Source organism: Typopeltis vanoorti, chromosome 12 (assembly GCF_054136105.1).
Source record: "Typopeltis vanoorti isolate ZY-2024b chromosome 12, IOZ_Tvanoo_1.0, whole genome shotgun sequence".
NCBI classification, from domain to species: domain Eukaryota; kingdom Metazoa; phylum Arthropoda; class Arachnida; order Uropygi; family Thelyphonidae; genus Typopeltis; species Typopeltis vanoorti.
In genome coordinates, this window is record NC_143560.1 from 82248451 (window position 1) to 82276223 (window position 27773).

At 35.0% G+C, this 27773-nt stretch overlaps 1 protein-coding gene across 1 annotated transcript in view; it reads right to left on the bottom strand.

Annotated features, from left to right (window-relative positions):
- Positions 1 to 254: 254 nt before the first annotated feature.
- Dpm1 (Dolichyl-phosphate mannosyltransferase subunit 1) overlaps positions 255 to 27773 on the bottom strand; it is a 67131-nt gene continuing 39612 nt past the window's right edge. The window contains exons 5-8 of the mRNA XM_090401179.1: positions 24908 to 25003; positions 22274 to 22342; positions 10131 to 10245; positions 255 to 489 (exon numbers count right to left, since the gene is read on the bottom strand). Coding sequence (XP_090257305.1) covers positions 385 to 489; positions 10131 to 10245; positions 22274 to 22342; positions 24908 to 25003 — 385 coding nt within the window. The 3' untranslated portion in view covers positions 255 to 384. The remainder of the gene's footprint in view (positions 490 to 10130; positions 10246 to 22273; positions 22343 to 24907; positions 25004 to 27773) is intronic.

Consider the following 27773-nt stretch of genomic DNA (forward strand, 5'->3'; position numbering starts at 1 on the left):
GCATTCCACAGTTCAACCACCATCCACGCAAAGAAACCACTCCTCACCCTCTTTCTCACAGCTTCCTTTCAAGGGGGGCCATCCCTTGTCATTGCTCCTTCCCGCTGTTCCACCAGGTGAAAGAACTCCTCAGTGCAAACCCTGTAACTGCCTCTCAACAGTTTAAAAGTCTCGATACATTTTATTTTATATATTTTTTTTATAAACAGTCTTCAAGTCAAACACAATAGAAATAATCACTCTGAATGCAACTGTTTGCAGTTCTGTAACAGGAAATATTTTGCTTTATTTGAAAATGTAGAATTTGTCACAATATACATTTATACAAATATAAAATCATTATAAATTCATTCATTAAATCCATATTATCAGATATATGGTTTGTTATGTCGTTGCAAACAAATAGAGAAGTCCTTTAGTAAATTGGACTATCTCATTTCCTCCTAGTTTAGATTCTCCATAGAAACGATCTACGAATGTTATTGGAACCTTCAAGAAAGAATAAAAGAAAAAAGCATAATAAAATAAAGCTGAAATAGTATACACATACAAGGTGAATCCAGAAAGTAAGGTCTGTTCAGAATTTACCCCCAAATAAGATATGGGAGAGGGGTTGTGCATGTGTTGTAGCACAGAATGACTGATTAGCTAGCTGTTGACCATTTTACTTTTTGTCATATTATCATTTGTTGTCTTCTATGAAGAATTTATAATGAGCGCTGTGATAAAAAAATCCTTGCCAGTTGCAAGGCTCATGGTGCAATATAGTTTTTCTTGATGGAAAACAGTCATGCTGCAGAAATTCACCAATGATTGTGTAAGGTTTACGGGCCTAACATAATGAGTGACAGTAAAGTTAGGCAATGGTCTCATTTATTTAAAGAAGGGTGCAACAGAGTTCATGATAAAGAGTGCAGTGGCCAGCCAAGTGTGGTGACAGATGATTTGGTGGAAAGAGTGAACACGAAAATTCGTGAGAATCATTATTTCACAATTACAGAACTGTCTTTTGAATTCCCGGAAGTTTCACGTGCAGTCATTCATGAAATTGTGACAGAAAAGCTGGGATATAAGAAATTGTGCGCCAGATGGGTCCCAAAAATGTGCAAAACAATGAGTGGAATTGGAACAAACAATTTTTGAAGCATTACGAAAATGAAGGACATGAACTTTTTTCTCGTATCATGACTGGCGATGAAACTTGGATTTCACACACAAATGTCGAATCAAAACAACAATCAATGTAGTGGCACCATTCATCATCTCCGAAAGTAAAAAAAAAAATATGGCCACTATCTTCTGGGACTCTTGCTCGATTTTCTTCATCAAGAAACCACAATTAATGCTGATGTGTATTGTGAAATGCTGAAGAAACTTGGATGAACAATTCCGAACAAAAGATGAGGAATGCTATAATCAGGGATCATGCTTTTGCATGACAATGTGTGAGTTCATACTGCAGCTTGAACTGTCCAGCAAATCCTGAAGTTTGAGTGGGAACTTTTCAACCATCCACCCTACAGTCCTGACCTCACATCCAGTGACTACCTCTTGTTCCTACACATGAAGCAAAGGCTCCCATCTCAGCAGTTTGAAGAAGATGAGGAACTGAAGAACAGCACAATTCAGTGGGTTGAGCTAATTGGCAGCAGACTTTCTTGACACAGGTATAAAGAAGCTGGTACCACAATACTGAAGTGCCTGGAAATCAATGGTGACTACATGGAAAAATAAAGTATGAATGTAGGTATTTTAGCATATAATAAATCTTTTTTCTTCTCTACCAGTTTTTTTTAATTCTTGACTGGACCTTACTTTCTGGATTCACCTCATACAAAGAGTACATTAATCAGGCATGAAATATGACAATAAGTTTCTTTTGATTGAAATAAAGTAAAAAAAAAAACTTTTTTTTACAAGGACTTCTTAAGATAAATGAAAATGTAAAAAATTATTTATAAGACTATTATACATTCATTAAATCAGAGATTTATAAGAAATGAAATTAAATAATCTGAAAAATAAAAAATTTGATTGCTATGCACTGTAATCATGGAAAGTTGATCAACTACACATGATGTTAAGAAAAAGAAAAATCCATTCTCATGGGAAAGTATATAGAATTTAAAAAGATTTAATTATATATTTCAAATCAGTTTCTAATTAACATACTGAACATTTCAATAATGAGGTATTCAACCATAAAAAGAATAAAGCATTTTTATGCTTTTAATGGATTAACATTTTTTTTTTAAAACTGACTCCATAGTTATCTTTTTTGCTATGTTATTCCTATAGTACATCAGTGCTATGTATGGAGTGCAGGTAAGGATTGAGAAAGAAGTCTACTGATATTTTTCTTGAAGAGCTAGAGGTTGAAGTTTTTCTGAAACATATAGCAAGAAGCAAGGAAGGAAGGCTGTTCCAGAGGATAGAGGTAGATGGAATAAATTAGAAAGAGGAGAAGTAGGTTCGATGTGTTTGCATTTAGACTGAAAGGGGATGTTGGCAGCTGAAGTTAGTGTTTTAGTAGGCACAACAGAAAGCAGAGGAATGATGTTTGCCAGTTCACTGGAACAGTGACCATGGAAATACTTGTAGAAGAGAGAAGACAGAACCAAAACAGTGTACCTGAGATAGAGACTGAAGTGAGTCTATGAGGAAAGGGTCATCTATGAGCTGAATTGCTCTCCTCTGGACAGTGTCAAGAATTTTTAAGGTTTTTAGGTTCACCATCTCCCAAATGTGTGAAGAGTATCCTAAGAGTGGAGAAATGGAGCTAGTGGGTGTAAAATAGTATCACAAGTAGAAAAGAATGCATAAATTTTTTTGAGACCAATGACGCTACTGATGTGATGTGTTTATGCAGGAGAGGCTGGAAGTAAATATAAGTCCAAAAATAGAGGAAATTTGAACCTGCTTGATATTTTGTGTAGTACTGAGGATAAGAGTGTGCGAACTGAGTTTCCTTTTGTGAGAGAAGTCAAGACTGTGTTCTGGTAGCAATGAAGGATGTATGGAGATCAGTGATTAAGGCTGCAGATGATCTTGATGCTTGGGATGTCTAAGACTACATGGTTATGTCAATAGAGTGGGATGAATGTAGTGTGCTATCATAGGTAGAGCTGTGGATAGGATCAGTGGTGATTAAGAGAGGGTGCCATCCACCATAACACTTGGTGAATATCCAGAGAGAAAGCTGGACATCTAGTTACAGTAAATAACACAAATATGATACAGCAATCTCTTAATTATCCAATCTTCAAATACCTACCCTCAATTAATCATTCTTTCAAATTGATTTGCATATCATCCTACATTTAGTTACCTGTACCCTCATTTAACTACCATCAAATCTATTTTCCAGCGCAATTGGGTTTATTATATTTAGATTCAGACAAGTAGGACCTAATAGAGCCTATGCTCCATTTGCATTAATTAGACCAGTATTAGGATATTCTATTTTGGAGTAGACCACCAAACATAAGGCATAATTTGAAATTACATGATGGAAAAAATATTCACTAGCTGTTATACCTTGGGAAAGGAGTGTCCTGGGTTCGATTCCCATTGCTGACGTGAAGAGCTCAGGATCTTTCTCAGACATGGCCAAGTTAGCTGGTCTTAGGCGTGGACTGCAGGGTTTTTCTCCACAGTTTATCTGGAGTTTATCATCCCGCAAGCAGGCAATCCGGCCTTGAGAACTAAACGCTTCTACAGACATAGGATACACTGGGAGACATAAGACCAACCACCTTATCCTCGTATAATGGTTGTGGTTATAAGGAATAGAAGCTCTTGACACCGTAAAGATAAAAGAGGGAAAGATTAAGAAAGAGAAAGAATAATTATTTTTTATTTGAGTTGTAAGTCAGCAGTTAGAATTGAAGTACAGGAAGATTTTAATGTTAAATCTGGAGTGAGACAAGGATGTACATTATCCCCTGTGTTATTCATAATCTATATGGATCACATTATGAAGGAAAGTGGTATTAAGCATGATATCAAAATTGGAGATGTTAATCTCAGTTCTTTACATTATGTGGATGATGTTATACTTCTAAATAAATCCAGTACAAGACTGTAACATTCCCTGACAAAATTGAATAACTGTTGTAATAATTTGGTATGAAAATCGGCAATAACAAGACAAAGACAATGAAAATAGGCAGAAAGATTGAAAATATCAACTGCATCATGAATGGAGAACCTATAGAACAGATAAAACATTTCAGCTACTTAGGTACAATTTTTAGTGAAGATGGTAAATTAAATATGGAAATAGACAACAAGAATTAGCAAAACTGGTATGAAATGAGAGAGAAATTATTCAAAACATTAAATTAGCTGTATACAAGATAGTGTTCAAACCAATTTTAACTTATGGATCTGAGAGCTCAGAAATAAAACATTTGACCAAAAACTAGAGATCATAGATATGAGAGTCCTGAGAAAGATGAACAGCGTAAACAGATGGCATCAATGGCAATAGCTCATTAAAAACAAATGCGAGACCTTGCGACACTTCTGCGCATGGCAGAAGGCGAATCCATTTCGATAATAGGGTAATCAATGTGTTTCATGGGATGAGTGCTTATTATTATATGTCAGAAAATTAGCTTTTCTAAAACTTCTAGATTTTAAAGTGGTAACTATTTTGCTTTTACAACAGCTGGAAAATTTTACGTACAAAGCAGGTGATTTTGCGTGTTGGTGGTGAATTCGTACATCATCTTATTCCTCTCCCCCCCCCCCCTCAACACGAATTAACTCTTCTTGGCAATCTGCAGCGACAGCTCTTGCTTCTGTGGTCAGACAGTATTAAGAAAGAACATGAGATTGTTAGCATCCAGAAATGTGTTAGCAGAGGTAATATCAGTTGATATGGTTACTTATACAGAATGGGAGAGGAAAAATTAGCAAAACAAATGTTCTCTGCCAGGTTGGCAGGAAAAAGACGGAGGAAGACAAAGATATAGGTGGACTGATACAGTAAAAAGTACCTTAGAAGACAGAAATATAAGATCTGATAATGTTGGAGTCTTGACAGATAACAGATTGATTTGGAGGAAAATTGTTGATAGAAAGTTAGTAATGATGTAAGTTTTTCATGTAATACTATCATGATATCCTGTATACTCCCTTGAGGGTACATGTCAGAAATTTGATGATGATAGCTTGTCCATCCTTCTCTCTCTCTCTCAATTTTTTTCTCTAACGATTCTTCTCCACCTTTTCCCTGATTGTTATTGCCTGAATATTACATTTTGTATTTGTAGCTTAGAAAGATCTCACCTGCTTTTGTCTTATTTGTTTCAGTCAGGCCTGGCTATGTCAATCTGATACTTATCCAATTCTTCTGCTAGTTCCATTTCATTCAGGCTTCTTATGTTGATAGTACCAATTACCAATCATGAACTCTGCTAATGTTGAGTTGCAATAGCTGACTTTGCACTTTTTGCCCTGGTTCCCTGACAAAAAACAACAGGAATTTTGTTTAACCAGGCAATGCTGCAGCTGGCATGAAATTCTGTCATGCTGTTCCATCATTTTACATTGTGATTTAGACCAATAAAAATATAATTTGGTCAGCTACATACCAGATTGGCAGTCCATCCTCGTTTATTCAATATCCAGGTAGATACCTAATGGGGTGCACCACAAGAAGGTGAGGACTGGACATTAGGTCAGAAACCCCAGTCGGTTTGCTGCATTCCTCAAAGGCTATGTGGAGGTCTACTTCCAGTTATCCAGCTTTGACCCTTAAGCACCTCTGATGCAAAGATAAGGATCAAAATTTGCAGAATGATTTGAATAAGCTGGAATAGTAAGCATGTGAAAATAGCTGTCAGTTGAACATTAGTAAACTGCTGCTGATGATGCAAAAATAGGCAGGGTAATCAGGAATGCAAATTACATGCATTCCTGAATGCATGTCATTTGAATAAGTTGAAAGTGTACACGAAAATGGCTGTTGGTTCAGGTTAGTAAATGTAAAGTTATGCACTTTGGTGTAATGAGATATCCAGTGGCATGTTATATTGGCAAGATTATGCTAGAAGAAACTGATCAGGCTAGGGATTTTAGAGTTTTAGTAGATAGGAAGTTCAAGTTAAAGCACAATATAGCAAAGATTATCCTCTGAGTTGTAATACAACTCAGAGGATAACTGCAATGCAGAAATGAACATTGACATGTAAGAATAAAGAAGTCATTTAGCCTCTTTAGAAATCATTGTGGAGTACTTAAGGGTCAAAGCTGTATAACTGAGAGGAGACCTCCACATAGCCGTTAAAGGAATGCGGAGAACCGACCAGGGCTTCTGACCTAATGTCCAATCCTTACCTTCTCGTGGTGCACCCTGTTGGGTATCTACTTTGATACTGAACGAATGAGGATGGGCTGCCAATTTGGGATTTAGTCGACCAAATTGTATTCTTACTGGTTAAACCAAAATAAAAAATGATGGTACATGACAAAATTTCATGCCGGCTGGGGCGTCGCCCGGTTAAACAAGGCCCCCGTTGTTTTCGCCAGGGAACCAGGGTGAACTGCGAAAAGTCAGCTATTGGAACAAATCTGAAAACAAACCCCAACTCAACATCACCAGAGTTAAAGATCGGTACTATCAACGTAAGAAGCCTGAATGGCAAAGAAATGGAGCTAGCTGAGGAATTAGATAAGTACCAGATCGACATAATAGGGGTGACTGAAACAAAAAAGACCAAAACTGGTGAGATCTTTCTGAGCAATAAATACAAAATGTTATATTCAGGCAGTGACAATCAAGGAAAAGAAGGAGTAGCCATAGTATTCAACACAAAATATGAGGCTAATCTTCTTGAATGGCAGTCAGTCTCAAGTAGAGTAATGTGGGCAAATATGAGAATGGGGAACTGGACAATGAGACTTATTTGTGCCTATCGTCCCACAGAAGGTTCTACTAAGGTAGAAGTGGAGGAATTTTTTGACGCTTTAGAAAAAGCAACTGACACAATGAAAAAGGAAAAGTTGGTCCTTGTTGGGGATCTAAATAGCAGAGTAGGAAATGATTGTGAGACATATAAAAATATTTTGGGAAAATTTGGAGAAAAGAGCAAAGCTAATAATAATGGCAAATATCTGTTGGATATCTGCTCAGGACATGGACTGGTTATTACTAACACCATGTTCCAACATAAAAATGTGCACAAATTCACAAGGAGAGAAGAGGCTAGGAATAAGAAAAGTCTCATTGACTATGTTATTGTTGATAGTGATGTTTTCTCCCTGGTGCAGGACACCAGAGCGTACAGAGGATTTGAAATTGGAAGTGATCACTATTTAGTCTTGAGCAGGATAAAATTGACTTTCATATTGAAAAGAATAACATGTAAGAAAGTTTTAAAGTGAATAAAAGTTGAGCAGCTCTCAGATGTGAACTGTAGACTAAAATACAGAAAGATTATTGAAAAGAAAATGAAAGAGTTTGAGAACAGGAATCAAACCTTGGAGATTCAGTGGCAAACACTGAAGAAAACATTGATTGATTCTGCCAGAGAGGCATGTGGTGAGGTTGTGTGCAAGGATAAAAAAATCAGAACTCCCTGGTGGACACAGGAAGTTAAAGACGCAGTGAAGGAAAAGAAGAAAGCATATCAAAAGTTCCTGGCAAATAAGTCAGCTTTTACTCTTACAGAATACAGAGACAAATGTAAGAAAGCTAAACAGTGTGTAAAACTAGCTAAACAAAAGTCATGGGAGGACTTTGGCAAGAATATAGAAAATAAATATCAAGAAGGTGGCAAAATATTCTGGAGGTTGTTGAAGAAGCTTAGGAATGGAGGAAAGAGTGCTGTAAAAGGAGTTAGAGATGATAAAGGTGACATGAAAATGGGAGAAAAAAAAAATCCTTGAAGTATGGAGTAATTACTTTGAAAAACTGCTAAATGAAACAAGCAGTGATGACAGCACAGTGATAAAAAACACTGACCAGGCATGCAGTCAGGAATACATATCCATACTTGAAGTAGAAAAAGCCATCAAAGGCTTGAAATGTGGAAAGGCAGCAGGAGTAGATGATATTCGACCAGAAATGCTGAAGTATGGTGGTATAAAAGTCTTACAGTGGCTGCACTGCATAGTTCAGAAAGCCTGGACTGAGCGACGAATTCCCGAAAATTGGAGTAGAGCTCTCATATTACCCATATATAAAAAGGGAAATAAAACTGAATGTGAGAATTACAGAGGTATTTCCCTACTGAGTGTTCCTGGCAAGATCTATGCAAGTATACTTGAGAAACGGTTGAGAAGAATTGTGGAAGAAAAGCTTGGTGAAGAACAAGCTGGATTCAGGCCAAATAGAGGTTGTCAGGATCAGATCTTCACTTTACGACAAATAGTCGAGAAAGCATGGGAATATAACAAAGATCTGTATTTAAGTTTTGTCGATTTGGGAAAGGCATATGACAAGGTGCCAAGAGAGAAGCTATTCAATACGCTGCAGTTATATGGTGTGAATGGGGCATTATATCAAGCAATACTTAGTCTTTATTTGAGTTGTAAGTCAGCAGTTAGAATTGAAGTACAGGAAGATGGTTTAATGTTAAATCTGGCATGAGACAAGGATGTACATTATCCCCTCTGTTATTCATTATCTATATGGATCACATTATGAAGGAAAGTGGTATTAAACCTGATATCAAAATTGGAGATGTTAATGTCAGCTCTTTGCTTTATGCGGATGATGTTATACTTCTAAATAAATCTGCTACAAGTCTGCAAGATTCTCTGACTAAACTGAATAGCTGTTGTAATAGATATGGTATGAAGGTCAGCAATAAAAAGACAAAGACAATGAAAATAGGCAGAATCATTGAAAATGTCAACTGTGTTGTGAATGGAGAACCCCTATGGAACAAGTAAAACATTTCAGTTACTTAGGCACGATTTTTACTGAAGATGGTAAATTAAATATGGAAATAGAAAACAGAATCAGCAAAGCTGGTATGGTGGGAAGTCAATTGAATAAATTCATATGGAATAAGAGAGAAATTAGTCGGAACACTAAATTAGCTGTATACAAGACAGTGTTGAAACCAGTTTTAACTTATGGATCTGAGAGCTGGGTCAGAAGTAAAACGCTTGACCAACGACTAGAGACCGCAGATATGAGAGTCCTGAGAAAGATTAGAGGCATGAACAGATGGCATCAATGGCAATATCATATTAAAAATGAGGATATTAGGAAAGAACTTGACATTGTCAGCATCCAGGAATGCGTTAGCAGAGCTAATCTCAGGTGGTATGGTCACTTAAATAGAATGGGAGAGGAAAGATTAGCAAAACAAGTGTTCTCTGCCAGGTTGGTAGGAAAACGACCCAGAGGAAGACCAAGATATAGGTGGATTGATACGGTACAAAGTGCCTTAGACGATAGAAATATAAGATCTGATAATGTTGGAGTCTTGACAAGTAACAGACTGATTTGGAAGAAAATTGTAGATAGGAAGTTAGTAATGATGTAAATTTTTCATGTAGTACTGTCATATCTGTACACCACTTGAGGGTACATGGCAGGAATTTGATGATGATGAGAAATCATTGTTATGATCTCATCTGGAATACTATGTGGATGTGGTTTCCAAGGTAATGCAGATACAGTTGAGAATGCAAAGAAGACTGTTAAAGATGACATCGGAATTGTAGAATGTAAATTATGAGGAAGTTGGGAATTTGTGGACTGCAGACAGTAGCAAATAGGAGAAAGTGCAGTTGATAGAGATCTACAAACTTCTGAAAAAGTCACACAGGATACCAATAGATGGAATTTTTCATTTTATGGAGAGCGGGGAGAAGATGAGAGGCAATCCACAGAAGTTGATAATGAATGCAGTCATGAAAGGAATGAGAACTAGATTATTCTCTCAGGCTAAAGGCTAGAGCAGTGCATGACTAGAATGGTTTGCCTTTGGAGATTGTGAATGTAGATAGTGTGAATGAATTCAAGATAAGGTATGACAGGGTGTGAGTGATATGTGGCCTCCCTCAATGAGTCTCTGACTCCTGGGGGGTCTCTTATAATAATAATAAAAGAGGATGAGCAAAAATGGTTTAGAGTCACTGTTCTAAGGGAAATTTTCCTCACTTACTTCGTTAATAGTATATCCCAACTGACGAGCTCGAACAATCATTTCCATCTGGAACACATACCCTTTAGAAACACAGCTTTCTACCAACTTCTGTAACACTTCTTTTTTGTAAAGTCTATAGATAATAATAGATATAAATTCTTATACAAAACAAATATTCCATTATCTTTATAATAAACAACTGATTTCATTAAAGAATAATCTTTTAATGGCTAAATCTAAATTTCAAAGATATAATAATTACTATTAATGAAGAATTCTATAAAAACCTGGATATTATTATTATTTAAGACCTGCAGGTAGTCAAGGACTCATTGAGGGAGGCTATAAATCACCAAAACCAGCTGTCACACCTTCCCTTAAATTCATTCACACTAGATTCACTCACTATACCTAAAGGCAAACTATTCCACTCACTCATTGCTCAGTGAAAGAAAAACCTAGCTCTTACCCCTTTCTTGACTGTGAACAACTTAACTTTCATGGATGCCCCCATATTCTCTCCCCACCTTCCATATAAAGAGAAATTTCATCAGATGATATCCTATAACCGCCATTCAAAAGTTTAGACCTCTATCATATCACCTCTCATTCTTCTGTTAACTAATCCACACACAAATTGCCTTCATAATCTAAATCCCATAATCCAGATATAATCTTTGTAACTCTTCTTTGCACCCTTTCCACAGCTTCTTTATCTGGTTGGAACCTGGGAAACCAAATCTGCGCACCATAATCCAGGTGTGGTCTTATCAAAGCCTTATAAAGAAGCAAAACGGCTTCCTTATCCTTACATGTCAAGGTTCACTTCAACATCACAATTATCTTCTGAGTTGTATTTGCAACTTTTGCTATGTGACCTTTGAATTTTAAATTCCTATCCACTAATATGCCAAGATCCCGTGCCTCCTCAGTTTCTTGTTAGCATAACCCTGCTACTATAATATGCTGCTGGAATCTCCTCATGCCAAACTGCATGACTTTACACTTACTAACATTAAACTGACAACCATTTTCGTATGACCAAATTTCCAGCCTATTCAAATAATTTTGTAAGTGCTGAATATTAGTAGCTGATTGCCCTACCTATCTTTGCATCATCAGCAAACAATTGCATATCTGATGTTAGACCCTGCCTGATGTCATTAATATATAGATTGAGAATAATGGCCCAAAGACTGAACCCTGAGGTACACCACTGGTCACCTTAAATCTGGCAGATTCGCACCCACTATATACTGTTAAATTGTGAATGAAGATATTTTATGTTTTAATATTTCATTCACATTTAACATAATCCACCATGTCATAAGCAAGACTTGTAAATACTATTCATATAAATGCTTTGAGTTTCATTTGTTATTAATTATTTAATCTTAGAATATGTAATAATAATGAAAAGACTCTATATAAATATGTCATTCATTTTATTTAGTTTACTCTGTAAAATTTATTATAAGAAACTATGTGTATGTAAATTTAAATGTATATTATATGAATTGTGATATATCTTTTTTTATTTCTGTATGTAAGAGTGATTTTATGTGATTCTTCTGATTGGATTTGATTGACTGCTGAAGGAGAAACGGAGTTTGTTTTAGTTAGCTCGTGCTGAGAACGTGAGCTACTGTATATAAACAGAGAAGCCAATGGATATAAGCTGAACTGGTTAGAACCGGATTTTGGTGGGAAGAAAGAATGTAGTTGATTGGAAAACGAAAGTAAGTAAAGGAGAAAAGCTTTAGAGATAGCAGAGAGACCGGTTGTGTGTAACAGAAGGGGGGGAGGAGCAGATATATGCCGTAAATCGACTACGAAAGGACCAGGAATTAATAGGCATTTCGAATTACTTCTATGGGAGTTCTGATACTATAATATTTTCCAAATGGTTAGTGGAAGAATAGTGCAGAACCGAAGTTAATACATAGAAGAAAATAAGGAATTAGTAGATAACTGAAACCTAGTGCATCAAGACTTGTATATTTCTGTGTCTATAATTCAGTTATTATAGTGGAAGATTTCTTTAGAATTGTGTAGCCATAAAGTAAAAGTATACAAGAATTTTAAATGTGTCTTTGCGAATTCGATGTGTAGAAGCAGTAACCCGGTAAGAGTTGTCCTTTCTGTAACCTGTGAAGCTATAACTGTTAACTCCGTCGGATATATTTTAACTTAGCTGTGGTGTTATGTCGATTAATGATCAGATGTTAGATGTACTAAAGTGCTTTCCCCTCAAAATAATAAGTCTCATGTTGTTCTGTTGAGTGTTAGCTGACTGAGAAAAATTATAGTGTAGCCTGTCGTAAGATTAATTATTGTAATATCTGGAAGGTCGAACTTTTAAGAATTATTTTCAACTTGATTGACTGAACATAAAGAACTGATAAATGAATGTTTGATAATTTATGAATTGTAATTATTCTGAATACTTTAAACTGAGCTAATATATTTATGATGTGATTCATCCAATTAGTTAGAGTGAAATATATCAGAGAAATACTAATGCTTTGTGAATTAACAATTGTTAATATTATTTATTAATGTATGAATGTGAATTCTTATAATATTTTAATTGGATAACCTTTTGCAGATAGTTATACTTAAATGTATATATTGTACTGTTCCACATTAAATGTTTTCTTTTGTTGAGTTAAACTTGGTGTTTGCCTGATTTTCTTTCATTGCACTGCTCATAAAATTATTCGGACCTTTGTGGAAGCCTTAAATACTAGTAATAACCTCAGCCTGAAGATAAAGTGATAATATAAGTTTAATTGATGATTGATTCCTCTATATTATTTAGACTAATCTGAATATAGGGTGGCGCAGTATAATATAAATTTCTTTATATTCAGATAAGCATCAATCAACAACTAACCAAGTATAACGGAAATTAAAGAGGTAAAGATAAGAATAAATAACCAATATAAATAGAACAGTTAGCTAGGTAGGACGACACAACAATACCACATTTTGAGATTTCTCTGTCAACCATCCCCTGATTCAAGTCAAGAGTAATGATCAGGAGATATAAAATATCTCAAATCAAGAGATATGTTTCTATAAGTTGCAGAACATTCGACAGGACCAGATGAAAGCAAATAATTAAAACATTTCTGGAATTTAAGTGTTTATATCATTAGTTAAGTACAGGAATACCTCGATTATCGCGGTTATTGTTGCCACGAAAAATACCGCAATAATCGAATCCGCGATAATCGGGATAAATAATGCGTGTAAAATGGGTGATCAATGCCAAGGATTTTTCAAATCTATTAATTAAATTTTATATATCAAGTAAAAAAGAAATGTGTTAAACGTGTTAAGTAAAAAACGTTTTTCATTAAGAAAAACAAGATTATTCTTTAATCTTTATTTATATATAAGAAGTACATACAGTACATACAATTATTCTTTCTTGGATAAAATTGGTGTAGAATTGTCTGGTGGAATTTTTTCTTTCTTTTTTCTTCATATAAAACTCGGTAGCAACGGATGGAATTTTCAATTTCCTGATGAACTTTCAGTGACTGCTCGAGATTAGGAGATTAGGATCGCCATTCAAGATTTTTTCTTTAAAATTTTCAGCAATTCTAAACATTTCGTCCATTTCTTTGAGAGTAAATTCCTTCGGTGCCAAGTCAATTTGTTCGTCATTATCATCGATTTGAGGATCGTAAGCACGTTCTCTCTCAAGGTTAATTAGGTCTTCATCATCCAGCTCCTTATCATGTGACTGAAGTGGGTCCTGAACATCACCTTTTTCAATTTCTTTTAGTCCTAGATCGAAGGCTCAGTTATGTCATTGATAACATGGGTTACTTCAATTTCAAATCCTTTAAAATCATTTGCACAATGAGGAATAATCTTTTGCCACGCCGTTCTCAGGTTGCTAGACGTTACTTCACTCCATGCTTCCTTGACATTCTCAATGCAATTTTTGATATTGAATGCCTTCCAGAATTCTATCAAAGTCATAGCTTCATCTCCTGTAGTCTTTTCTATTGCTTGTGAAAAGGTTCTTCGTAGGTAATATGCCATAAAGAATGCGATTACACCTTGATCCATTGGCTGGATGATGGAAGTGGTATTAGGTGGTAAATAAATAACTTTTACATTTTCGCACAAATCATTCAGTGCTGTTGGATGACTAGGTGCATTATCTAATATCAACAAGATTTTAAAATCAAGATTTAATGACTTGCAGTACCTTTCAGCTTCAGGACAAAAACAGTTTTTAAACCAATCTTCAAAAATAGTTTTTCATCCAAGCTTTTCTATTGGATCTCCAATGAACAGGGAGAAAATTTTTATCTAAACTTCTAAGTGGGCGAGGATTTTGTGAACGATAAATAAAGAGAGGCTTCATCTTGTAATCTCCAGAAGCATTGCCACATAGTAAAAGTGTTACACACTCCTTCGAAACCTTGAAGCCAGGCTGTGATTTTTCATTTTTTGCTAAAAATGTTTCAGTGGGCATTTTTTCCATAATAAGCCTGTTTCGTCAGCATTAAATATCTGATTATCGGTATAATTTCCTTCTTCAATGATCTGTTGCAATTCACCAGGAAAACTAGCTGCTGTTTTTTCATCAGCACTTGCAATTTCACCTTGTACACGAACACTATGAATGCTCGATCGCTTTTTGAACCGATCAAACCACCTTGAACTTGCAGAGAAAGTTTCTTCCACTACTGATGCCGAATCATTTTCGCTTTCTAATTGTTTTCTTTTTAAAGTTTCAAACAAATTCAATGCTTTTATTTTTATAGTCATTTGACTAAGATGAATTCTCTTTTGGTTACAATCTTCTATCCACACTGACAATAGCGTTTCCATTTCAATCATAGGATGGCTTCTGTTTCTCGTAGTTTGGAACACAGACGAGGTCGATGCACTTTGTCCTAGTTGCTTATAATTTGCAGCGTGGTCTAAAATATGGTGAACAGTTGATTCATTTAGACCGTACTCTCTTGCAATTTTGGCTTTGCTGCTTCATACTTATTTATCATATACAACTTATCTCCTAAGCTGATCACTCTACGTTTCTTCTTGATAGCTGTAGACTTGAAATCATCCTTGTTTCTTTTAGCATTCATTGTAGGGGTAAATAACAAGAGAAATAAATATCCACATGTACTTCAGGCAAGGGCGGATAGTTACTGGTAAGTGGTGAGAAGGTACCGTTGGATAAAAACGAAGCACTACAAGAGAGCGATACCTGGAGAGTGGCGACTCAAACTGGTTGCATATATAGTGGGCTACACCTCGCGGCTGCAATAATTCGAATTTGGAGCGCAATAATTAAAATTTTGGTATCAAATTATAAACTGCGATAAATCGAGAATCGCGATAATCGAGGTATTCCTGTATTATTAAATTTACATATTATAATTTTAACATAACACCATCAGTGTAATCAGCTTGCTGCACAAACTTGCCTAAATCCTGTTCAACATTGATTCTGCCAGAGAGGCATGTGGTGAGGTTGTCTGCAAGGATAAAAAAATCAGAACTCCCTGGTGGACACAGGAAGTTAAAGAGGCAGTGAAGGAAAAGAAGAAAGCATATCAAAAGTTCCTGTCAAATAAGTCATCTTGTGCTCTTAGAGAATACAGAGACAAATGCAAGAATGCTAAACACTGTGTAAAACTAGCTAAACAAAAGTCACGGGAGGACTTTGGCAAGAACATAGAAAATAAATATCAGGAAGATGGTAAGATATTCTGGAGGTTGTTGAAGAAGCTTAGGAACGGAGGAAAGAGTGCTGTAAAAGGAGTTAGAGATGATAAAGGTGAAATGAAAATGGGAGAAAAAAAAATCCTTGAAGTATGGAGTAATTACTTTGAAAGGCTGTTAAATGAAACAAGCAGTGATGACAGCACATTGGTAAAAAACACTGACCTGGCATGCAGTCAGCAATACATATCCATAATTCAAGTAGAAAAAGCCATCAAAAGCTTGAAATGTGGAAAGGCAGCAGGAGTAGATATTCAACCAGAAATGCTGAAATATGGTGGTGGTATAAGAGTCTTACAGTGGCTGAACTGCATAGTTCAGAAAGCCTGGACAAAGGGACGAATTCCCGGTGATTTGATTAGAGATCTCATAGTACCCATATATAAAAAGGGAAATAAAACAGAATGTGAGAATTACAGAGGTATTTCCCTACTGCGTGTTCCTGGCAAAATCTATGCAAGTATACTTGAGAAACGGTTGAGAAGAATTGTGGAAGAAAAGCTTGGTGAAGAACAAGCTGGATTCAGGCCAAATAGAGGTTGTCAGGATCAGATCTTCACTTTATGACAAATGGTCGAGAAATCATGGGAATATAACAAAGATCTGTATTTGAGTTTTGTCGATTTGGAAAAGGCATACGATACGGTGCCAAGAGAGAAGCTATTCAATACGCTACAGTTATATGGTGTCAATGGGGCATTATATCAAGCAATACTTAATCTTTATTTGAGTTGTAAGTCAGCAGTTAGAAATTAAGGAAGTACAGGAAGATGGTTTAATGTTAAATCTGGTGTGAGACAAGGATGTACATTATCCCCTCTGTTATTCATTATCTATATGGATCACATTATGAAGGAAAGTGGTATTAAACATGATATCAAAATTGGAGATGTTAATGTCAGCTCCTTGCTTTATGCGGATGATGTTATACTTCTAAATAAATCCGCTACAAGTCTGCAAGATTCTCTGACTAAATTGAATAACTGTTGTAATAGATATGGTATGACGGTCAGCAATAAAAAGACAAAGACAATGAAAATAGGCAGAATCATTGAAAATGTCAACTGTGTTGTGAATGGAGAACCTGTGGAACAAGTAAAACATTTCAGTTACTTAGGCACGATTTTTTACTGAGGATGATAAATTAAATATAGAAATAGACAACAAAATCAACAAAGCTGGTATGGTGGGAAGTCAATTGAATAAATTCATATAGAATAAGAGAAAAATTAGTCGGAAGACTAAATTAGCTGTATACAAGACAGTGTTCAAACCAGTTTTAACTTATGGATCTGAGAGCTGGGTCAGAAGTAAAACACTTGACCAAAGACTAGAGACCGCAGATATGAGAGTACTGTGAAAGATTATAGGCATGAACAGATGTCATCAATGGCAATATCATATTAAAAATGAGGATATTAGGAAAGAACTTTATGTTGTCAGCATCCAGGAATGCATTAGCAGAGCTAATCTCAGGTGGTATGGTCACTTAAACAGAATGGGCAAAGAAAGATTAGCAAAACAAGTGTTCTCTGCCAAGTTGGCAGCAAAACTACCCAGAGGAAGACCAAGATATAGGTGGATTGATACAGTACAAAGTGTCTTAGATGATAGAAATATAAGATCTGATAATATTGGAGTCTTGACAAGTAACAGACTGATTTGGAAGAAAATTGTAGATAGGAAGTTAGTAATGATGTAAATTTTTTCATGTAGTACTATCATATCCTGTACACCCCTTGAGGGTACATGGTATGAATTTGATAATGATGATGAGAGACAAATGTAAGAAAGCTAAACACTCTGTAAAATTTGCTAAACAAAAGTCATGGGAATACTTTTTTAAGAACATAGAAAATAAATATCAGGAAAGTGGCAAAATATTCTAGAGGCTGTTGAAAAAGCTCAGAAGTGGAGGAAAAAGTGCAGTAAAAGTAATTATAGATGATAAAGGTAACATTAAAAATGGAGAAAAAGATATCATTGAAGTATGGAGTAATTACGTTGAAAAATTGCAAAATGAAACAAGCAGTGATAGCACAGTGGTAAAAAACACTCAACAGGGATGTAGTAAGAAGTACCTATCCATACTTGGAGTAGAGAAAGCAATCAAAGGCCTGAAATGTGGAAAGGCAGCAGGAGTAGATGATATTCGACCAGAAATGTTCAAGTATTATTATTACAGACACCTCCAGGGAATCCAAACACTTATCAAGGGAGGGCACCTACTCTACAACTCCCAACTCATGTTTTCCCAATAGTTGGGAAATCATGGGAATAATAAAGATCTGTATTTAAGTTTTGTAGATCAGGAAAAGGCATATGACAAAGTGCCAAGAGAGAGAAGCTATTCAAATGCTACAGTTATATGGTGTCAATGGGAATCCAAAAATACATGAGTTGTAAGTCAGCAGTTAGAAATGAAGGAAGATGGTTAATGTTAACTCTGTTGTCAGACAAGAATGTACATCATCCCCTCTGTTATTCGTTATATGGATCACAATATGAAGGAAAGTGGTATTAAACATGATATCAAAATTGGAGATGTTAATCTCAGCTCTTGCTTTATGCGGACAATGTTATACTTCTAAATAAATCCACTACAAGTCTGCAGGATTCCCTGAATAAATTGAATAACTGATGTAATAGATTTGGCGTGAAAATCAGCAATAACAAGACAAAGACAATGAAAATATCGACTGCATTGTGAATGGAGAACCTACAGAAGAAGTAAAACATTTCGGCTACTTAGGCAGGATTTTTAGTGAAGATGATAAATTAAATATGGAAATAGACAAAAGAATCAACATAGCTGGTATGGTAGGAAGTCAATTGAATAAATTCGTATGGAATAAGAGAGAAATTGGTTAAAACACTAAATTAGCTGTATACAAGACAGTGTTCTCAGATCTTATGAATCTGAGAGCAGGGTCAGAAGTAAAACACTTCACCAAAGACTAGAGACTGCAAATATAAGAGTCCTGAGAAGGATTAGGGGTGTGAACAGATGGCATCAATGGTAATATCATATTAAAAATGAGGATATTAAGAAAGAACGACATTGTCAGCATCCAGGAATGCGTTAGCAGAGCTAATCTTAGGTGGTATGGTCACTTAAACAGAATGGGAAAAGAAACATTAGCAAAACAAGTGTTCTCTGCCAGGTTGGCAAGAAAAAGACCCAGAGGAAGAAATATAAGATCTGATAATGTTGGAATCTTGGCAGTAACAGGCTGATTTGGAGGAAAATTGTAAATAGGAAGTTAGTAATGATGTAAATTTTTCATGTAGTATTATCATATCCTGTACACCCCCCCCCCCCTTGTGGATACATGGCAGGAATATGATGATGATGATGATGGAGTAGAGCTCTCATAGTACCCATATATAAAAAGGGAAATAAAATTGAATGTGAGAATTACAGAGGTATTTCACTGCTGAATGTTCCTGGTAAGATTTATGCAACTATACTTAAGAAAAGGTTGAGTAGGACTGTGAAAGGGAAGCTTCGTGAAGAACAAGTTGGATTCAGGACAAATAGTGGCTGTGAGGATCAGATTTTTACTTTACTGCAAATAGTTGAGAAATCATGGGAATATAACAAAGATCTGTATTTAAGTTTTGTAGATATAGAAAAGGCATATGAAAGGTTGCCAAGAGAAAAGCTATTCAAAACGCTACAGTTGTATGGTGTCAATGGTGCATTATATCAAGCAATACTTAGTCTTTATTTGAGTTGTAAGTCAGCACTGTAAGTTAGAACTGAAGGAAGTATAGGAAGATGGTTTAATGTTAAATCTGGTGTGAGACAAGGATGTACATTATCTATATGGATCACATTATGAAGGAAAGTGGTTTAAACCTGATAGCAAAATGGGAGATGTTAATCTCAGCTTTTTGCTTTATGTAGACCATGTTATACTTCTAAATAAATCTGCTACAAGTCTGCAAGATTCCCTGACTAAATTGAATAATTGTAATAGATACATTATGAAGGTCAGCAAGAACAAGACAATGAAAATAGGCAGTAGCATTGAAAATATCAACTGCATTGTGAATAGAGAACCAATAGAACAAGTAAAACATTTCAGCCACTTAGACATGATTGTTAGTGAGGATGGTAAATTAAATATGGAAATAGCTGAATCAACAATGCTGGTATGGCAGGAAGTCAACTGAATAAATTTATATGAGAGAGAAATTAGTCAAAATATTAAATTAGCTGTATACAAGACAGTGTTCAGACTAGTTTTAAGTTATGGATCTGCGAACTGGGTTGGAAATAAAACACTTGATCCAAGACTAGAGACCGCAGATATGAGAGTCCTGAGAAAGATTAGCGGTGTGAGCAGATGGCTGTTCACACCGCTAATAATTTAATATAATATTTCCATCAATGGCAATATCATATTAAAAACGAGGAAATTAAGAAAGAACTTGACATTGTTAGCAACCAGGAATGTATTAGTATATCTAATCTGAGGTGGTATGGTCACTTATACAGAATGGGAGAAGAAAGATTAGCAAAACAAGTGTTTTCTGCCAGGTTGGCAGGAAAAAGACCCAGAGGAAGACCAAGATAAAGGTGGATTGATATAGTAAAACATACCTTAGAAGACAGCAATATAAGATCTGATAATGCTGGAGTCTTGAACATGTAACAAATTGATTTGGAGGAAAATTGTAGATAGGCTTCATACAATCTCAGAAACAGCTATATTACAAGTAAGGTCAAAAGTGAGCTGAATAAAGTAACCTATACAGGTTTCCATGATGGTCCCATGGTCCTGTCTGACAGGACTGAAATTCTGAAGGGAACATAAAAAATAGCTACATTCCAAATCTAGTTGAAATCAAATAACGTGATCTGTATGAATTCCTTCTCCAAAAATGTGTCTGTGGAGAAGGCACTCATCCAAATCCCCACTTCATTTTTAATGTGATTAAGGTAAATTTCTCAGGAGCCTTAGCAAAATAAAAAAGTATATTCTGAATTCCTGAAATGATTTGAACTATTAATTGCACAAGAGGATAAGGAGAAAATGATGCTTTTCAGGCATTTTTTGCTATGTTCAAAAGTGTTCCAGTTTTTGAATCATATATCATCATCATCATATTCCTGACATATACCCTCAAGGGGTGTACAGGATATGATAGTACTACATAAAAAATTTACACCATTACAAATTTCCTATCTACAATTTTACTTCAAATCAGTCTATTACTTGTCAAGACTCCAATATTATCATTATCAGATCTTATATTTCTATCGTCTAAGGCACGTTGTACCATATCAATCTACCTATATCTTGGTCTTCCTCTGGGTCGTTTTCCTGCCAACCTGGCAGAGAACACTTGTTTTGCTAATCTTTCCTTGCCCGTTCTGTTTAAGTGACCATACCACCTGAGATTAGCTCTGCTAATGCATTCCTGGATGCCGACAATGTCAAGTTCTTTCCTAATATCCTCGTTTTCAATATGATATTGCCATTGATGCCATCTGTTCACACCTCTAATCTTTTTCAGGACTCTCATATCTGCGGTCTCTAGTCTTTGGTCAAGTGTTTTACTTCTGACCCAGCTCTCAGATCCATAAGTTAAAACTGGTCTGAACACTGTCTTGTATACAGCTAATTTAGCATTCCAACTAATTTCTCTCTTATTCCATATGAATTTATTCAATTTACTTCAAACCATACCAGCTTTGTTGATTCTGTTGTCTATTTCCATATTTAATTTACCATCTTCAGTAAAAATCGTGCCTAAGTAGCTGAAATGTTATACTTGTTCCACAGGTTCCTCATTCACAACACAGTTGACATTTTCAACAATTCTACCTATTTTCATTGTCTTTGTCTTTTTAATGCTGACCTTCATACCATATCTATTACAACAGTTATTCAATTTAGTCAGGGAATCTTGCAAACTTGTAGCGGATTTATTTAGAAGTATAACATCATCCGCATAAAGCAAAGAGCTGACATTAATATCTCTAATTCTGATATCATGTTTAATACCACTTTCCTTCATAATGTGATCCATATAGATGATGAATAACAGAGGGGATAATGTACATCCTTGTCTCACATCAGATTTAACTTTAAACCATCTTCCTGTACTTCATTCAATTCTAACTGTCGACTTACAATTCAAATACAGACTAAGTATTGCTTGATACAATTTGAATCATATATACTGTTACAAATCTGATACACTATATCCTGTTGGCATCTGTTGAATAAAAGTGCAGAGGGATAGTAACCTGACAGAACAAGATTATTACAGGTTAAATTTTGACTCTGATTATTTCTGTAATCAGTGTAGTCAGTGACTTACTACAGAATTTGGCTTAAAAGTCACTGCCATGGTTCACAATATGCATTTTTTTAGCATTATTATCTCACCTGAAGCTTCCAGTTAGATCAGATGCACCTGGCCTCAATAAAATCTGTGTCAGAAAGTTAGCTCCTCGACTATAAATTCAAAAAAAAAAAAAAAAAATTCTAAATGATCAAGAATATATTATAAGTATAAAGAAATCACATTTATGAAGTTTCTTTAAATATAGCAGCACTTATGTTCCTATTTTTATTCACATTATATATGAATTTAGAGTCTGAATATAAATTCAGAGTTTAGTTAAATATAGATCATTCCATATTTTAAAACAACAGAGGATAACTTCTATTCAATTAACTATCAAGGTATTTTCAAAAAGTTAGTCATCCACCAATAATGGCTCAAAAAAAAACTTTGCATTAAAAAGACATTGGATTAAAAACAAGTAAAAATTATGAAGATGAATTTAAATGTGCTTTAAATGAGAGCTCTACTCCAACCATCTGGAATTCTACCCTCTGACAAGGCCTTGCGGAATTATGAAGTAGAGCAACTATAAAACCTTTAAACCTTCATATTTATGCATTTCTGGTTGAATTTCATCTACTCCAGCTACCTTTCCACATTTCAGATTTTTGATGGCATTTTCTACTTCAATTATGGATATGTATTCCTGAATGCATTCCTGCATTCTACTACTGGGCACTGCTTGTTTCCTTTAGCAATCTTTCAAAGTAATGACTCCAGACTTTTAGAATTTCTTTATCTTCAGTTTTCATGTCATCTTTATCACCTCTGATTAATTTTAATTTTACAGCACTTTTTCCTCCATTTATAAGCTTTTTCAATAACCTCCAGAATATTTTCTCACCTTTCTGATATTTATTTTCTATGTTCTTAACAAAGTCTTCTCATGACTTTTATTTAGCTAGTTTTACACGGTGCTTCATTTTCTTACTTTTTTTTTCTGTATTATCTAAGCACACAAGCTGACTTATTTGCCAGTCCATGATGGAGTTCTGATTTTTTTATCCTTGTGGACAACTTCACCACATGCCTAAATCAATAAATGTTTTCTTCAGGGTTTGCCACTGATTCTCCAAGGTTTGGTTCTTGTTTTCAAACTCTCATTTTTTTCTTGAATGATGTTTGTATATTTGAGTCTACAGTTTACCTATGAAAGCTGTTCAACTTTGATTCATTTTAGAACTTTCTTACACACACTTCTTTTCAATAAGAAATTTGATTTTATCCTGTTCAAAACTAAATTTGAATTCCAATTTCAAATACTCTTGTGTCCTGAACCGGTCAGAAAACATTGCCATCAACAATAATGTAGTCAATGAGAATATTCTTATTTCTTGTATTTTCTTTCTATGTGAATTTGTGCACATTTTTATGCTGGAACATATGTGTTAGTAATAACTAGACCATGTCCTGAAGAGAAATCCAGCAGGTACTTACCATTATTATTATTAGCTTTGCTCTTTTCTTCAAATTTTCCAAAATATTTGTATATGTCTGGAAATTATTTCCTACCCTACTGTTTAGATCTCTAACAAAAACCAACTTTTCCTTTTTTCATTTTGTCAGCTACTTTTTCTAATGCCTTGAAAAATTCCTCCAATTTTTCCTTAGTGGAACCATATGCACATATAAGTCTTGTTGTCCAGTACCCCTATTCTGATATTTGCTCACATCACTCTACTTGATATTGCCTGCCATTCAAGAAAATTATCCTCATGTTTAGTGTTGAATACTATAGCTACTCCCCCCTTTTCCCTGATTGTTATTGTTAGAACATAACATTTTGTATTTATTGCTTGGAAAGATTTTGTCGTCTTTGTTTTGGCAACACCTATTATGTCAATCTGGTACTTATCCAATTCTTCTGCTAGTTCCACTTCTTTTCTAATGATGCTTCTTATGTTGATTGTGGCAATCTTGATCTCTTTTGTTGAATTGGTACATCATCTGGGATTTGTTCCAGAAGCTGACTTTTCTATTCACCTGACAAAAAACAACAGAGGCCTTGTTTCTTGACAAAAACAGAAGCCTTGTTTAAACCAGGTAATGGCTCAGCCAACACGAAATTCTATAATGTTGTACCATCATTTTGCATTATAGGTTAAGCCAGTAAGGATACAATTTGGTTGATTAAATCTCAAATTTCCAGCCCATCTTCATTTTCTTTCAATATACAGATAAATACTTAACAGTATGCACCACGAGAAGGTAAGGACTGGATAATAGGTCATACCTCTGGTCAGTTCTCCACATTCCTTAAAAGGCTCCATGGAAGTTTCCTTCCTGTACCACGAGAAGGTGAGAACCAGACAATAGGTCATACCTCTGGTCAGTTCTCCACATTCCTTAAAATGCTCCATGGAAGTCTCCTTCCAGTTCAGTTAAGAAATTAAAGCACAATAGTTTAATGCAACTTGCTATCCACAGGACATGAAATTGCAACTGATTATTTGACAGAGAAGTTCAATGGTATTAGAAACATTCATCATATATTCAAATTTCTGTAGAAAAGTGCTGTATGCCTTTCAGAAATGACTGAAGGTCTTGTACAATTTAAATTTCATAACTAAAAATATTTATATATCTTTGAAATAAATGCTTTGCATAGGAAGGAATTATATTTGTTCATGATATTAAAATCTACAATGATGCATTATATATCAAAATAATACCTAATTAGCTTCCTTTTAAAATCCCATCCATAAACTCCACCATTCCCAACATACCGGGTGCCTGACACAATATCACAGTCCTTTTCTTTCTGCTTACTATATTATAAAGAAAAAAGCATTATATTTATATGATAAGGATTAGAAATACAGGAATATATGGAGAAACAGAAATTAATTCTGAAAATTATAAAAGTAATAATATAAGAGTGAATTCAATGATCAATTTTGAAATAACTAATTTGATTTCGACTTATAACTAAGTGCTCCAACTACTGTGATTTTAAAACAGTAAGTTATCGTGTGACACTCATTCTTATGCTGATGCATCCATCCATACTTACCTTTTACCCACTATAATAATGAATTTAATGAATATTTTAATTACATCTATAAGGTTTTTGAGTGGTCTGTACAGTGGTATACTGGACATTCTCCCAACTCTCAAAATTAGTAAATGCATATCATGACTACTATGCAGTCCATTTGCACACTGTAATTTGTTCATTATTCAAATGTTAGATAACTAAACCATATAACATAATTACAAATTCTTTCAATCTGAATTATTTTTCTGATTTTTTAGTCAATAAAAGTGTGGCAATTATTTTTTATTTGCCTAATATTTGTAGTAATTTAGAGAACTGATAATTGTATTCCTATACTTTGTATCCTTGTTTTAAAATATATTTTAAAGAAAATCTTTGAAAATGATCCATGTGTGTAAAATTTCACAAATTAATTCACTACAGTTAACAGATTTCTGCTGTCAAAACTTCTCCCTTTTTCTGTACTAATCTTTATTTGTTGTTAAAATATTAATCACCCTTTTAGTTAATTATATCTATAGTGGTCTTCTACAGAATGATATAGGCATTTTTTGTAGTTGTTAGCTAGTTAAGAAACAGTTATATATTCTGTTATATATTCAAGAATATATTCTCCATTTGAATCAATGACACTCTTCCAACATTGTGAAAGCTTCATAATACCATTTCTATAGAATTCAGGAGGTTTGGAGGCAAAGATGGCGCATAGGCTCAATTTCAGTCACACTAATATGTCATCTCATTTTTCGTTAATGAAATGTTGCAAAGCAAATTTTGAAATAAGCAGTAATCTGAAGATGCAAGATCAGGAGAATAAGGAGGATGTGGAAGCTTATCCCTGCTGAGTTTCTCAATCTTGATACAGGTGATTCTTGAACTATGAGGGTGTGCTTTATCATGGTGAAAAACAACACCCTTTCGACTGGTCAGAGAACACCTCTTTTCTTTCAGTTTTTCATTCAATCAATCAAGTTGTTCACAATATACTTCAGCATGATTGTTTGTTTTGTGACAAGAGTTTAAAGTGTATAATACCAGCCATATTCCACCAAACACTTAACAAAACCATCTGAGGGTAAAGGTCATGTTTTGGCTGAGGTTTAGCCTATTCCCCTGAATGAATCTGCAACCTTCAGTGCTTAACATTCTTATAAAGTATCTTTTCACCACTGGGACTACACAACTCAAAAATAGAGACTGAACCTCTTGAGAATGAAGAGCAGGGCAGATGTTGACGTGCTCTCTTCGATTGTTGTGCATCAGTTCATGATGAACTGATGAACAACAGGTTTGGTTTGAACAGTTTCACTTGCTGAGTTAGACACTATCCCAAGTTCTTGCAAATTATGATAGATGGTCAATGACAACGAATCAAGATCTTTTGCTAAATCTTCAACAGCTGCATTGGCTTTTTTTTTTCAATAGTGGCTTCCAGCATATCATTATCGAGAGAGACAAGGGTGCACAGAGTGAGGGGAGTCTTTCAAGCTGAAGTCCCCTTGTTGAAATTTTTGGAACCATTGCTGACACTTTCTCACATTCAAAACATTATTGCAATACACTTCTTGCACATTTTTTACAGTGTTAGCAGCACTATTACCTATGTGCTCTTCAGTGACTTCCATAGTACTCACATTCTTGAAGTAAGTTATTTTATAAGTTAAGAATTCAAAGAGCAGTTTGCTTCTTCTGTGCAGTAGTCTTAAGAGTTTCCCCCCCCCCTTATTCTTATTATCAATCTTAATCAGGAGAGGCTGGAAACCAACAACACAATCTAGTACTGTGGGTTGTGTAAACATATAAATGTTAAAATATCTAATGCTTTTTAGGGATATTTAGGGAATCTTGTTTCCAGACACTACACATGGAACTTTTTCAGACTTCCAAGTAAAAAGGTGGTGGTTCTCTGCCAAGCAATGAAAATGATGTATAACCTAAAGTTAATCATAAACATTATACCAAAGTAAGATTCAAACATGGCCTATACACTACAGAGTAGAGATGGTTCACCAACCAGACTAGCAACTGCAATCAGAAAATTTTAATTTGCTTTGAGGGTGTCCTTTCCAGCTCTCGCATTATGGATTTATTTCAATAGTGCATCACAGATTTGCTGTTTATGTCATAATTTTGTAGTATGAGAACTGTTGAACTGTTTCAAGGTTGTCAACTTAGCAGCAACATGTTGGTATTTCACTGGAATTTTCAAAATAACAAAGAGAGTTTAAACTAGTAATTATTACAAATACTTGCTCAAGTATTTGATTAATCATTAACTGCAAGCAACACTTCCAGTTGCTTCAACATTGAATGCAAACTTAAATGATATGCACCAGTACCACTTAAAGAAATCAACTTTATCTCACTATAGCTACTATCTCAGGTTTATGACCAAATCTAAAATAGCAGCTATGCAGAAAGAATCTATGTTTCCTTCTGCTACAAGGTTATCACTTAGGCATTTGTATAGTCTGATATTCCACATCAGACTGAATACCAAATCTTGAAACTCCTCTTTCTGCTCTTCTTTTCCCAAAAGT